This window comes from Mustela erminea, chromosome 6, assembly GCF_009829155.1.
Source record: "Mustela erminea isolate mMusErm1 chromosome 6, mMusErm1.Pri, whole genome shotgun sequence".
NCBI classification, from domain to species: domain Eukaryota; kingdom Metazoa; phylum Chordata; class Mammalia; order Carnivora; family Mustelidae; genus Mustela; species Mustela erminea.
The window spans coordinates 141,878,934-141,893,114 of NC_045619.1; the positions used below are offsets into that span (position 1 = coordinate 141,878,934).

The 14,181-nt window shown below is 52.0% G+C and overlaps 1 protein-coding gene across 2 annotated transcripts; it reads left to right on the forward strand.

The window, feature by feature from the left end:
- Positions 1 to 1,458: 1,458 nt before the first annotated feature.
- Positions 1,459 to 9,670, forward strand: KLF6 (Kruppel like factor 6). Of its 2 annotated transcripts, XM_032349862.1 has the most exons (4): positions 1,459 to 1,632; positions 4,348 to 4,921; positions 6,360 to 6,483; positions 6,897 to 9,670. In XM_032349862.1, the coding sequence occupies exons 1-4, from the start codon at positions 1,531 to 1,533 to the stop codon at positions 6,946 to 6,948; spliced, it is 852 nt and encodes a 283-aa protein (XP_032205753.1). In that variant the 5' UTR covers positions 1,459 to 1,530; the 3' UTR covers positions 6,949 to 9,670. The 2 variants fall into 2 exon arrangements, with proteins under 2 accessions (XP_032205753.1, XP_032205752.1); XM_032349861.1 differs by lacking the exon at positions 1,459 to 1,632 and having other exon boundaries at positions 3,379 to 4,921.
- Positions 9,671 to 14,181: the final 4,511 nt, after the last annotated feature.

A 14,181-nucleotide genomic window follows, 5' to 3' on the forward strand; every position in this document is an offset into this window, starting at 1 on the left:
CTGGATCATGACCTGAGCCAAAGGCGACCTGTCACCGTCACCCACTGAGCCCCCCAGGCCCCGGCATCTCTTGTTTAAAGGTGGACATTCTCTCTCAGAGAATCCGAGTGTAAAACCTACACTTGACACTAAAGGACCTCGCTCAAAAGCCGTGGGATCCAACATCCCTCGTCCAGGCCTTTCGGACCCTTTTCTGCCGTTGAGGCGGTTTGGGAGGCGCACGGGGGAGTGGGAAGGGGAGACGCGGGTCCCTCCAGCGGGGCAGGTCCCTGCGACACATGGCTCTGTCCCCCCCGTCCAGCGGTCACCAGCAGGGCGGGCCTGAGCCCTGGGGGCGGGGGGGCCGGGGGCAGAGGAGACCGGAGAGGGGTGGAGGGTGACCAAGGGGGGACCGGGGCACGGAGGGGGAGGGCGCGGGCGGGAGGGATGCAGGGAGCGGACGGGTCGGGGGCAGAGGATGCGGCGTGGAGGGCGACGGGCTGGGGACAGAAGAGCACGGGGCGCCGGACGGCGCGGGACAGCGCGGCCGGAGGAACAGCGCAGGCCGGGGCCGCCGGCCGCCCCGAGGCCGGGGAAGGGTCGGGAGGGGCGGCGCGGCCCCGACGAGCGGGACAGGGACTCGCGGCCCCGCGGGCTCCCTTCGGCGCGCCGCAGCCGGGCGCACGGAGCCGCTCTGCCGGGGGCACGGGACCGGCCCGGGGTGACGGGGCCGAAGGGACCGGCCCGGGGGACGGGACGGGGACGGGGCCGGGGCCGGGGCCGGGGGCTGAGTGACCGGAACCGCGGGGACCGGGACGCGGACGCGACGGCCGGTCCGAGCGCTGGGCCGGGACGACCGCGCCGGCTCCCGAGCCGCGGAACGGGACACGGGGACCGGGGGATGGGACGCGGACGCGGACGCGGACGGGAGCAGCGGGTCCCCGGCCGGCCGCGGGCTCACTGAGCCGCTCGGCCCGCACCTCCCAGCGCCGACTCCTCCGGCGCGAGGCGGCCCGCGCCTTATATACCCTGCTAAAAATAGCCTGCGAGGACGCCTTCCAATCAGAGCCGCCTGAAGTTCGAATTGAGCCAATGGCGAGGGCCGTGATGGAGAGGCTCGGTCACGCCAGGCGGGGCCGCTGTGAGTCACCGCCTGCCATTGGCCGGAGCTGACATCACCGGCGCGCCCCTCCCGGGCCGGGCGCAGCGTGATTGGGCGGTGCGCGGGGCGGGCGCGGACGAGTCACGTGGGGGGGAGGGCGTGGGGGGAGCCGGGCGGGGAGGAGGGGGCGGCGGGCGGCGGAGCTTTGAATAGGGAAGTTTTGCAGGGGTTACGTTTGCAGTCAGTCCGCTGTTTGCAAATATTGTGCGGGCTCGCGGGCGTCTCCGGCTGCGGCGGGATCCGAACCCGCGGCGCCTCGCTGCCGCGCGCGCACTGGGCGGGCACCTCGGCCCCGCGCTGCAGGCTCGGCCGCGGCGCCCCCGACTGCAGACCGCGCGGCTCCCGGCTCCCGGCTCCCGGCGCGGCCGCGACCGCCCTCCGCGCGCGACATGGACGTGCTCCCCATGTGCAGCATCTTCCAGGAGCTGCAGATCGTGCACGAGACCGGCTACTTCTCGGCGCTGCCGTCCCTGGAGGAGTACTGGCAACAGGTAAACGGCGGCGGCGCGCCCCGACCCCGCGCCGCGCCGGCGGCCCCCTCCTCCAGCGGCCCCGGGGCCTCCGACGGCGGGCGGAGCCGCTGTCACGGCCGCGCGGCCGGCGGCGCTCGGGCTCCGCGGAGCTCCCGGGCCGTGCGGGCGGCCTCCTCCCGCGGGCGGCCCCGGCTGCGCGGCCTGACGCCGGCCGCGGCCCTGCGCAGAAGTTTGGTGCCTTGTGCGAGCTCCGGACCCCGCAGCGGATCGGGTCGCAGGAGCTCCCTGCACGGCCAAGGATTTTCTTTTTTTTTTTTTTTTTAATGGGGAATTTGTTTTTGCTTTTTGCTTTTTTGGTGTTTGCACAGAGAGTTGTTTTTTTGTTGTTGTTGTTGTTGTTTGGTTTTTGGATTTTTTTTATTATTATTATTATTATTATTAAAAATGTCACCACCGAAACCTCCTTTTTTCTCTACTAGGTCATTTCCAGTTTCTTTTTCCTCTTGGGGATCCTTAAGATTTGTTTCGCTCTGCCTTGTTTTTCTTACCTGCTGCTTTTGTCAACCAGAAAGAAAAAAAAAAAAAAAGCCAACAATGTTTGCACAACCAGTGACTTATCAGTCATATGACAATGAGCCCGTCCAAATGGCTTCAAGTCTGAGTTTGAGAAGAGTCTCGGTTTCCGGCATTTTTTTTTTTTTTTTTTTTTTTTTTTAGTAGAGCTGGAATTTTTGACATTGGACGTTTCAGAAAGTTAACCCCCCACTCCCCCAGTTCGTTGGGCTTGCCTGAAGGGAGAGAGACTCTGACACTTGTCCCATTGTCGTGAAGACGATAGAAGGAGGGATGGGGCTGTCTCTCTGCCCCGCTAGGCTGTTTGCTTTTTGTCACAAAGTGAATTAGCAGATCAAATATATTCTGTGCGTCTCAAAGCCTAGAAAGCTTTCAAAAGGGGTGAAGTGCAAAGTGTTGCAACCTTCACATGCCAGCTTAATTGTTCCCAGCCCTATCCTGCCTTCCTCTCCCCTCCCCCCTTTTCCTCCTAAAGAAGCTGCTCCCTAGGACGTGATTGAAATTGATCTAAGTAGTTTCCTTCGGGCATTTGGGATTTGGGCCCCAAGCCAGGCTGAGCTCCCGGTCGCCTTCAGAGGCGTTTCAACTCCCAGAGAGCGGCGTTTTGGTCCCCAGTGCTTATCAGCATAATGGAGATTTTAAATTAGCCAGATTATTAAACTTTAACAAGATCTCAGTAAATGTGCTTTCCTTTCTCCGCACGTCAGTAAAATACCTTGCCCTCTCTCCTCCAGATACTGTTTCTCAGAACCCTGTCGTATGCACTGTAACTCAGACGTCTAATTTTAGGGGTAAAGAGAAAACAATCATTGTTTTTTTCCCCTTTGCTTGCTCATGCTAGCTCTGTGACGAGTCTGTGGGGAGGGGGAAGGGTGTGTGCTGTATTGTAGCAGGAGCATTTGCTAAGTAAGCAAGCAAGCATGAGCCCTTTGGGTAGGCTTCGCTAGTCCTGAAAATGATCTGCTACACAGAGCAGAGTTTGCCGTAGAAATTTAAGTCTGTAGAGTCACGTTCGTATGGACAGCTTATATGGACATACAGGCAGCTGATCCTAGTAAAGACAAGGGCAGATATAATTTAATCCTAAAATGTTTCCTACCGTTTTTCTTTTCCAGTGGCTAGAAAGTTTGAGATGGTGGGGAGAGGGGATGCTGGTCTGTCGGCAGTTGTAGCTTCTTGAAAGGTTGGTTGTGGGGCTGGGGAGGGGCACTGTCCGTGACACACTGCATGTATACTTGAACCGGGTCCTTTTTTGGCCGCTGGTCAGAATTTCAAAAGGAAGTCTCCTTTGGCATTGCGTGAAAGAAACAGAGTGATGACTCATACAGTTGTACTCTTGGCCAGGAGATAAAGTTCGGGTCCATTGTGGGACTCCCAGCAGGGCTGGGGAGGAATTTCCCTCCTGCATGGTTTACAATAGCAGATGGCCATTCTGGAATTACTGTTGCGGCTCCTGTTTTTCTCTGACCACTGTGGAAGTCATTAAAGTTGGGTGCGAGCTCGGCCCCGCAGCACTCGCGAATGGCATTCTTTGAAAGCCTCCTAGGTCGGGGCTGTACAGGAAACGGGGTGGTTTCTCCGCAGCTCCATTGATGTCCCTGAATGCGGACCCTCAGCTAGCTGCGTCCGCTCGCGGAGTGTGGCCCTGTTCTCTCAGCTGTGTCTCTAAAGAAAGACACACGCAATGTCAGAACACATTGCCTCGCGTGCAGTGCGGCCTTTCTGTGTTGTGCGTGAGAAAGGAGGGCCGCCCGAGCATTCCTTAAAGCACATGGTTCTCGAGACTGTCAGATGATCTGGTTAAACCTGTCGGGGGGCATGTGCCTGAGGCTGGTTTTCTTTGTGTGGTTTACAGAAACTCTGTAGTCACGTCAACACTGGTAACTGTGACAAAGGTGGCCTAGTGACCCTCAGTCCTTGTGGCCGCTGGTCCAGCCTGGAAAGGCCTGGAGAGGTATCCACGTCTGGTCCTTCTCCTGATTGCATATGTCCTTTCCTAGAAACAGCTTTCCTCTCGCTCTCCTAGAGACGCGATTCTTACAGCACCACGGCCACGTTCTGTTTGCCCTTGACTCCTGCATGTTTTTTGGAAACGTGCTTTCAGTTCCACTGTTAGTCGTCATCACGATCACGTGTCTTCTTGTGGTTCCTCTCACACAGACCTGCCTGGAGCTCGAACGGTACCTCCAGAGCGAACCCTGCTACGTGTCAGCCTCCGAAATCAAGTTCGACAGCCAGGAAGATCTGTGGACCAAAATCATCCTGGCTCGGGAGAAAAAGGAGGACCCGGACCTGAAGCTTTCCTCCAGTCCCCCCGAGGATGCTCTGAACAGCCCCGGCTTTGCTTACAACCTGGAGACCAACAGCCTGAACTCCGACGTGAGCAGCGAGTCCTCGGACAGCTCCGAGGAGCTTTCTCCCACCACTAAGTTTACCTCCGACCCCATCGGCGACGTCTTAGTCAACTCGGGCACCCTGAGCAACTCTGTCACCTCCACGCCTCCGTCTTCTCCAGAACTGAGCAGGGAGCCTTCTCACCTGTGGGGCTGCGTGCCCGGCGAGCTGCACCCCCCTGGGAAGCTGCGCAGTGGGACTGCGGGAAAGCCGGGTGACAAGGGCAGCGGGGACGCCTCCCCGGATGGCCGGAGGCGGGTGCACCGCTGCCACTTTAACGGCTGCAGGAAAGTTTACACCAAAAGCTCCCACTTGAAAGCACATCAGCGCACTCACACAGGTCAGTCCCTCCTGCGATGCGGGAGGTGGGCCACTGGTGGGCGCCACTGAAGTGCACCAGCCCTGGGAGGGGGCCGGGGCTCCGCAGGAGGCTGGCAGAGCAGACACATCCTCACCTCATGCTTCCCCAAAAGAGTTGGGTCTCTGGGGAGGACAGAGTAGGAGCTCAAGGACTGGACGTGTGTGCCCGATGCAAGGGCGAGACTTTCAGATTAACCACCTGAGGTAAATCCTGTTCTCCCCCTACACCCCATCCCTCACTCACTCCCACCTTCCTGGTCATCCGGGGGGCCTGTGTGCCCGCTCCGGGCATCCTGACACACGGAGTTACCTCCGATTTTCGGAAATGGGACTGGAGGGTGGGGGAATGGCTGGCTGGGGGCCGTGGCGCATGCGAGTGTCCTGGGGCGGGAGTGGGGGGGTTTCGGGGGGAGGGGGGCGGGAGGTGGGAGCCGGAGCCCTGCGCTCAGCGGGACGCAGTACCATCCCTGGGTGCTCCCGCAGACGTCCTCTGGCCATCACGTGGCCTTTGTTTTCTGCTACCAGTTTTAAAACAAAACAAAACCGCTTTGTAGTGAAAGCCCACAACTCAGATGAACCTCCCTCAGTTGAAATTCCTGGGAGGGTCTGGGGTGGCTGGGGGAAGGGTCGCACACACTCCCGAGCCGGGAGGGATGTGATCTTGCGCGTGGAGTCACGTCAGCAATGACCTGCCCCGGGACAGGGACAAGAGAGGACCTCTGAGACCTCAAGTCGGGGTCCCCTGCAGAGCCAGGGTCCGGACCCAGTCTCCCCGCCACCCCGGTCTGTCCCGCAGGCCCACTCGGACACTGGCTGGGGCAACATGTTGAATTTCCTCAGGCAGCACTTCTAGTGAATTCGTATTTGTCGTCTGCCCGATGGAAGAGGTCGATTTGGTCGCTCAATTGTCATTTAGAAAGTGCTTTGAAGGCCCCAGGATGGGGTTTCCCAGAAACTCATGACCTCAGTTTTAGAGAAATGTCGTTTCCCGGAGGAAAGTACAAAGCCTCATTCCACAGGGAAGTGAGTAAGGAACAAAATAAGTGCTTGAGAGAAACCGTTTCCATGGAGAGAGCAATAAAACCCTGCCCCCGCCGGGGCTGTGGGTCCAGTGGGCTGACACGTCACCTCAGAAGTATTTCACCAGTCTGAGTATTTGTCATTCTTACACGGTAACGCCGAGGGCAGTCACGTGGGCCCTGCCGGGCCGGGGTCCGTCCTCAGCGCTTGGAAGCTCAGGGCTGCTGGGTCAGGAGCACCCCCCCCGCCCCCCGTGTCCCCTCGAGCCCTAACCAAGGTGGGCCCCCGAGCTGGCAAATGATTTGACTTTTGTCCAACTGCTTCTGTGTGTTCTGTCGCCGCACACCTCCTCCTGTTCAGTGAAATCATGGTGTGCCTGTCGTGTGCTCTCTTCCCAGGAGAGAAGCCTTACAGATGCTCATGGGAAGGGTGTGAGTGGCGTTTTGCAAGAAGCGATGAGTTAACCAGACACTTCAGAAAGCACACTGGTGCCAAGCCTTTTAAATGTTCTCACTGTGACAGGTACGTGCACAAAGCTAGGGACTGAGGCTGGCCTCTCCGGGAGGGACAGGCCGCAGCGCTTCCCTGCCTGGGACCTTCTCAGAGAGTCTGTAATCCGCCACTTGTCCAAATTAGGAAGAGCCAGGTTCTGGGTGCATGAGCATAGGGTGATTTCATTCATACTTTCTGGAGGTTGGCCTTCAGCCGTGCAGCCTAGATGGTTGAGTAATGAGGTCAGGTGAGATTCCCCCAAAGGCCGGACCGAGTCCCTCCTCTGCATGCCCCTGCGCTGGGCTTTCCTGCCCCGGCAGCATGAGCGGGAATGGCCGTGACTCCGTGGACTCCCCGCTTCCCTTGGAGAGGGGCTGGGCTGGGAGGGGCTGTAAGCTCCTCCAGGCGGGGACCTAACTTGTCGGGGGCCGATTGCTCCGCAGGTGTTTCTCCAGGTCCGACCACCTGGCCCTGCACATGAAGAGGCACCTGTGAGGGAGCAGAGCGGCGAATCCTGCGGGCTAAAAGGCTTCCAGGCTGAGAGACAGCCGTGGGAGGAGGGTGCGCGTTCCAGCCAAAGCATGCCATTTTGCACCCACCCAGTTGCCTCCAGGACCTCGACTTGGAAGGTCTTTCGAGGGCGAAAACGTCATGTCAGAAGCGGCGGAGCACCCGCGGTGTGTGGTGTTTGGGTGGCCCTGGACTCGCCATGGGTACCTGTCTTCCGAGTGGTCCCTAAGCCTTTGCCGTGAGCATGCGCACTGAGAATGTTACTGGTTGGGTTGACTGTCTGCGGAGGGTCTGTTCGTTACTGACTGTGTGATGGGGCAAAAGAGTCTTTTTCCCTTGCGGTGGCGAGACCGCAAGAGGCAGCGAGCGCGGAGTTTGAGTGGAGTGTGTGCGAGGAGCATCCCACGACATGAGATGACCACCGATCATTTCCTGGGGGTGGGGGTCTGCGCCTTAGGGGGGTAAAAAGAAAAAGATGTTAAAAAAAAAAAAAAAGAAGAAGGGAAAACATGGAGGGCGGGCGTGGGTGGTCAAGACCCCCGGTGTGGCGGATGGGTGTGGGGAGGGAAGCCCCTTCCCCGTGTGAGAGAACTTTCCGTGTCTGGTGCAGCTACGAAAAAAAAAAAAAAGTGCAATGTGTCAAGTAGCTTGTTTACTTGCTACAACAGAGCTCATTTGTTACCCGTCGTATAAGCTGTGTATTTACGAATATAACACATTGATAACTTTTCCTTATAAGACAAAAAGTAATGCATGGTCTGGGGAACTATCTGCTTTCCATTCTTAAATCAGGACTACAATGTCGGTTCCAGTTACTGAGCAGCTAAGATAGGATTGGTCGAATTCAGTGATTCCCTAGCCATCTGGGCCTGGCGATACACAACTCTTCCCCACCTCCCCTACCCCAGCGATTTCACAACACTCCCCTTTCAGAAAGGCGTTGTGCAGCGTAGGGTTATTTTTTAAATGATTCTGAATTTGAAGTCCCTTTTTGGAGAATTTCCTGATGCCCTTTGAAGACATTGGGCATATGTTGGGTATCAAGAATGCTAGGGCTGGGAATTGCTAGTCTAATGTTGCATTAGACTAAGAACCTAAAATTTTTCTCCGTTGGGTGGATAAAACCACTAAAGCTTAGAAACTGTTTTCTCATGCAGCTAAGTTTCTCTTATTTATGCCTTGAGGACTAATTTCTGGTTTTCTAGCTGTTAATGCACTGTAGATCTTAATAATGGTGCCTTATGCAAGTGGCCCCTTCCGTGGGGGTCTCATACAGGGGTTTGGGTGATGCATGCTTTATTAAGGCTCTTTTCTCACCTGGCATTGTACTGTATCACTATATAATACAGAAACAAAAATCTCTTTAAAGTCCTCCTTCACAAAGACAAACAGAGAGATGAAACTCCCCAAACAAGTCAGTATTTACTCGATATTTTAGACAACTTGACTTCAGTGTTAAAGTGGAAAACACATGATAATTGGGAAATTGGACCATTTCTGCCACCATGAGACTTTCATATAGACTTTGCACAACAATTGTATAGATCACACACCGGCTGTATTGAATATGTAACATTTTCACACATATTAAAGATACAGAAGTATAAAGAAACAATGTTAACGTATTTGCTTAAAAGGCACAAGCTCCACATATCTATCTAGCTATCTGTCGGTAATACAGAAAGTATATTACTTTTTTTAAAAAAGTGGGCGGAATTCTTGTGTATGTATATGTGTGTGTATAGTGTGTGTGTGTGTGTGTGTATGTGTGTGTGTGTGTATATATATACATATATATAGATAATATATAAATATTTTTTTAAGGAGAAATGAGAATGTTTAGATAGAAAATTCCACAGCCTGTGAAGAAATATTTCAGAATGGCCATAAAGGAGGTAAAAGTAAAAACCGTAACTTTTATAAAGGCTTTATCTGTAATTTAATGATTTGCTACAGATCCTTGGCATCCAATCTATTTCAGACTGCTGACTTTGCTCATCGTTATTGGCAGGTCCAGAATAAGGGACCTTCGGCCCTTTGAAAGTGGCACGGAGGGAACCCTAGCCCACTAATTGGTCTCAGACACACTAAGGGTTTGATTTTGAATTTCAGCCTTATTAGAACATCTACCCTAAGAGGAAGGGAATCACAGGGAGTCTTTTTTAGAATACTTTTTATGCAGATGAAGCTATTTTTTCCAGCACATAGATTCTTCCAGTTTTTCCAACAAGTAATTTCCCCGAATTGGCGTACCACAGCATGGACAGCTGCTAGGTCATCCAGCTGCTGGCTTGTGGGTGTGGATCTTTTCTTTATATATATGTATATATATATATATATATACACATATGAGTCTGGCTGGGCTGGTATTTTGTTTGATCTTCCTGGAAATGAGCAATGAGGAAAGCTCACATAACTGGTTTTTTGTTTTTTTTTTTTTTTTTTTTTTTTTTTTTTTAATCTGGGGTGGTGGATACACTTACCTGAAGAGCTCATTTCATTTTGCTGAGGGGAAAATGCACTTTTCTTTTGGCAACTCCAAATCCAGGCACTTGGTTTGCTGGGTTTGGGGAAACTCCTTTTTTGGCCCTGCTGTGTTACTTAGCCATAACAATTCCATTAAGCATGAAGGTAAACAAAAGACAAAAAAGGAAAAAAAAAAAACAAACCGAAACCCACAACAACTTGCACTGGCTTGTCTCCCTTACGAAACACCATGAAGTTGTGAGGCTGGTGCCATGTTGTCAACGCCTGTAATTTTCATAATAAGCAAAGACATAAAGAATTACATTCTGTTCAGGTGATAACTGAGCCTCAATCAAGCAGAAACTTTTTGCTTGACGTTAAAAAAAAATTTCTATTAGTGAAATTTCTTTTTTTTTTTTTTTGAAGCACCCTGTTAGCTAAAGAATCTTTGTAAGATTTTTGTAAAATTTTGTTTTACAAGATTTTATTTGAAATTGTTTTTTGCAAGATTGTTATATTTCTGTATGAATGTATTTTTTATTGGAATAACATAAAAGAATTCTTATCAGCATCTTGAGTCTGGTGGTTCTTTTTTGGGGTGGGGGTGGGTGGTGGCAGTGGTGGGGGGGGTGTCGAAAGAGATTCCTGTTCTATTAATCAGCCTGGCTCCTCCTTGGGAAACATCGCTTGTGCAATTCTGACAGCCGCTTGCCTGCCTTTCCCGAAACCCTGACTTTTCAACAGCCTGTCCTGGGAGCTCATGTGGAAAGAGGAACCTGATGTTACTCTCAGGAAGGTAGAAATGACCAAGGGCCGGCAGCAGGTCCAAAAGTCAGCCCTGGCTTCAACCCAGTCTTGTTTATGAATATATATTTATTGATCAGACCAGTAAAATACGGCAGAAAGAAGAAGATTGTTTACATGATCGCCACATGATTTTACATGTATGTATGTATATAATTTTAAGGGCCAACAGGATGTGTTAAATGTAGGGTTTGTTGGCAAATACAATAGCTTTTGGTTTTCAGAAATGTGTCTTGTAAGTAGCTTTAAATCTTGGTCTCGGATTTGCCGTGTGATGAGTACCAGTTAGTCTGTCTGCAAGTCCACTTCCAGATCATCTCAAGACTCGGGAGTGACAGGGTGAAATCAATGTGCATTCTAGAAGAGGGGGGTGTGGGGATGACCGGATCGGCCGAGCTTCCTCGGGTCCTGGTTCGTTTCAGGAAGTTCCCGGTTCTCGCTCACTCACTTCTCTCCTAGCGGGTCTTCCTTTTGCTACATGTGCAGACTTTACACGAGTTGGCTTTTAATTTTATAATTAGGGAGGGGAAGTTTAAATGCCTCCCCAGATTAGGAATGTTAAGTAATTTTCTTCCTAGAACGGCCGTAAAAATATCTGCAATTTGCAGAGTTGCCGTGTGGGAGGCGGCAGGAAGCAGATGCAATTTCTGCCAGGACTCATGGGTGTGTGGTGTTCCGAGGCACATGTCGAGATGACTAATGGTTGGATTGCCTTGACAGTACAGCTAAATAAAGGCTTGATAATACATTCTCAGCTCCTAGTAAGACTTGACCACTTTGTCATGCGACGACTATGCCCCACAGCTCAGTTATGTTCAAATAAGGCTGCTAGAAGCCGTAAGGACTCAGCTGTAAACCAAGGGTATTTATAGAAGCCGAAAAATTTTCAGTGTGTTTAACGAATTTTTTGAAACCTGGCTCGAAGAAAGGGTACATTCCCGTTTGAATGAGCCGGGTGCTTCCAGACAATTTGCTGTGTTTCCCTGGACCTCAATTTTCTTATTGCTAAGATATTTTGGGCCGGGTCACATGTGCCTGGCATTTTGTACAGCACTGCAATTCTGTGGTCTGTGAGTATAGGGTGGATTTCAAATTACACGTTCACCATCTTCAGAACGCTCGGCCCAGATCTAGAGAACTTCTCTTTTGCTACAGTAGAAAGTACTGTTGCTCTGACTTAGAATGGAAAGTGGAACACTCTCAAATTGCCCTTTGCCCCTTTAATTATAGCTGTTATTCAGGTTTGGTGCTTTATGGCATACCTTTTTTTTTTTTTTTTAAATAAAAAAAGTCACTGTAGCCATGACAGATCCAGAGTGTCTCAGGTGGTCCCGAGGCACCAGTCATATTCTGCACATCCCAGCTGACCTGGGCACGGAGGGGCAGTGGGAGCAATTGGAGTTGAGTTGTTTACCTTCATATTTTAATTGCTATGGAGAAAGAACGTAGCTTTCCTATGTAGTTCCTTTCTTAGGATTTAACCTTCTGCTACTCTGAGCTATTTTTTTCCCCACAGTCCTCCTTCTCCTGAATTATCCCCCTCCCAAATTTGGGTGACGATGAAGAGGATTACTGTTTCTTGTGCCTGAACCGGGAGTTGGGTAGGCAGGGTGTTTTCTCTCTGTCTCTGCCTCTCTCTCTGTATTTCACACAGTAGGTATTAACCCCATTTCACAGTTAGGGAATACTGAGGCTTCACGAATTCGCAATTCACTTCCTAAGATGGCTGAGCCAGGAAATAGCGGGCCAAGCGTTCGGTCCAGCTCTCTCAAATGCCAAAGAGCAAGGTTCCCGTCACCACCCACCCCTGTTTTCTGTCTTGTCCAGGCTCTCATGAGAGCCTTCTGCTCATTCCATTGGAGGCACTTTAAAATGAAGTTACATTTATGAAATGGAGACAGAACTTGCCTACAATTCAGAGGCACTAAAGCTATAAACTGTGCTGTAATCCTGAGCAAACAAAAGTAACCATTTTGAATTGCTTTCAAGATAGGAGACAGATGGCATGTATTTATTTTTAATGTTTAAGAAGATAGAGAAAGCAATTGGGGATGTGACATCCTGCATTAATTGGCAAGCATCACCTCATGTACATAGTTAAGACACAAAGAGAGGAAAATTAAGTCCATGCATCACACAAATGAGGCAATACAACAAAGTGTATTTAACTAGGTTTATTTTATAACATGGTCTCTCTGTTTCGCTCTAAGTAATTTTAATGAGAATTCTCTAAACGTCTGCGGGTGAAGAGAGACAAAGAGGAGGAAGGGTCTGGGTACCGCACGTCCTGGTAGGAGCCGTGCTGGGCTGCGCAGTCTCCGCAGGATTTCCAATAAAAGTCGATGTCTAGCGTGGCCGATGTCCCCGACAGTTCCTCCAAACTTGGGGTGCTAGGCCTTGACCTCCCTTTACGTAAGCCACACCCTCCGAAAGGCAAAGCTATCGTACGATCTGGAACTTGTGCCTTAAATTAAGAGCCCCCAATTCAAGGCTGCCATAAACAATGATTAACTTTTTAAACAGTTCAGCTGCTTAGATGACGGGGACTCTTATACATGCCGCAGATGAACGTTTTCCGTGGCTTCCTGCAGACCCGGGTGCCCCAGCATGTTTAGGGGTGCTCGGCACGGGCCCAACAAAGCATGGTTCTGTCGCATCCATTTCTTCAGTTTCACGTTGCCACACTTCACTCTGGTTGTGCAAGACTTCCTTCCAGATGTGCAAGATGGATGATGGCCCGCGCTGGCTCTCTCAGTGAGGTCGCCGTGAAGGCAGCGTCGCCGGCATCCCCGATCCTCTCCTGAAGCTCAGGACACGGGTCAGGCTCAGCTCAGGACACGGGTCAGGCTCAGCTCAGGACACGGGTCAGGCTCAGCTCAGGACACGGGTCAGGCTCAGCTCAGGACACGGGTCAGGCTCAGCAGCAGCGGAGGGCCACGCGCCCTCTCTTCCCGCAGGGATGGGTGTCAGAGAAGCTCTTGCCTCGTCCCTGTACAGTTTGCCCTCTTTCCCTCACCAGGTCACTTATTCACGGCTCAAAAGCTGAGGCGAGCCGACTCTTCACGAGACGTATGTGTGCCTGTATTTTCACTGTAAAAAGTTAACTCTTCGTGGTAAAATTGCCTGCAGGCAGAATGCAGATAGATGAGTCATTTCGTTAAAGTGAATAAAAGAGAATGTGGGTGCTCCCTGCAGATTAGAAATAGGGACCCAGGGCCATCGAGTTTTAATGATCTGTCTGGCGTGGGGCTGCATCCGAAGATGGAGACAGGCAGCAGGGGGCTACGGACAAGTGGGCGACAGGCCAATGGAAATCCAGTATTTCTGACGTGGTGTCAGCAACACCCCCCACCTCCCCACTGTCCATGCCTGGCAGGGTTGGTGGTTGGAGGCAGCAAGAGCTGTGAGGGACCTTGACTGAGCCCGTGAGGAGAATCGCATGGCACAGGCCCCCTGTGTTTGGGCTTCCCCAGGCTGTGATGCAACACGTTCCACTTCAGGCATGTCCGGAGGAGGGGGCCAATGGGAACCGGTTCCGGTCCCATGGTGACTAGAAAAGTTTATGGGGCTTGCGAGAGGAAGGCCCGCCAGCAACTTCTGGCTCACCATGAATCAATCAATCACGACCTACCCACTGAGCTTCCTGTGCCAGGTAACCAGGACTGTTGCCTTTTAAGGATTCAAGGACTCAGTGACAGCTGGGGGGTGGGGGACGGCACCTGGAAAGCTCACAACCACGCCAGAACGTGGGAAAGCTGTTGTCCAAATACCCCGGAGCCTTTTCTTCAAGCTGTGTCTTCTTCCCTTGGAAACTTTTAACAGTGACCCAATCCAGGAACTACTGTTTCTTTTTTCTCTTTTCTTTACTCTCTCTCTCTCTCCCTCTCTTTCTTTTTTAAGGGAATTCTAGCGGTTTGATTTGCCAAAACCGGGCCCTTATCCTCTTAT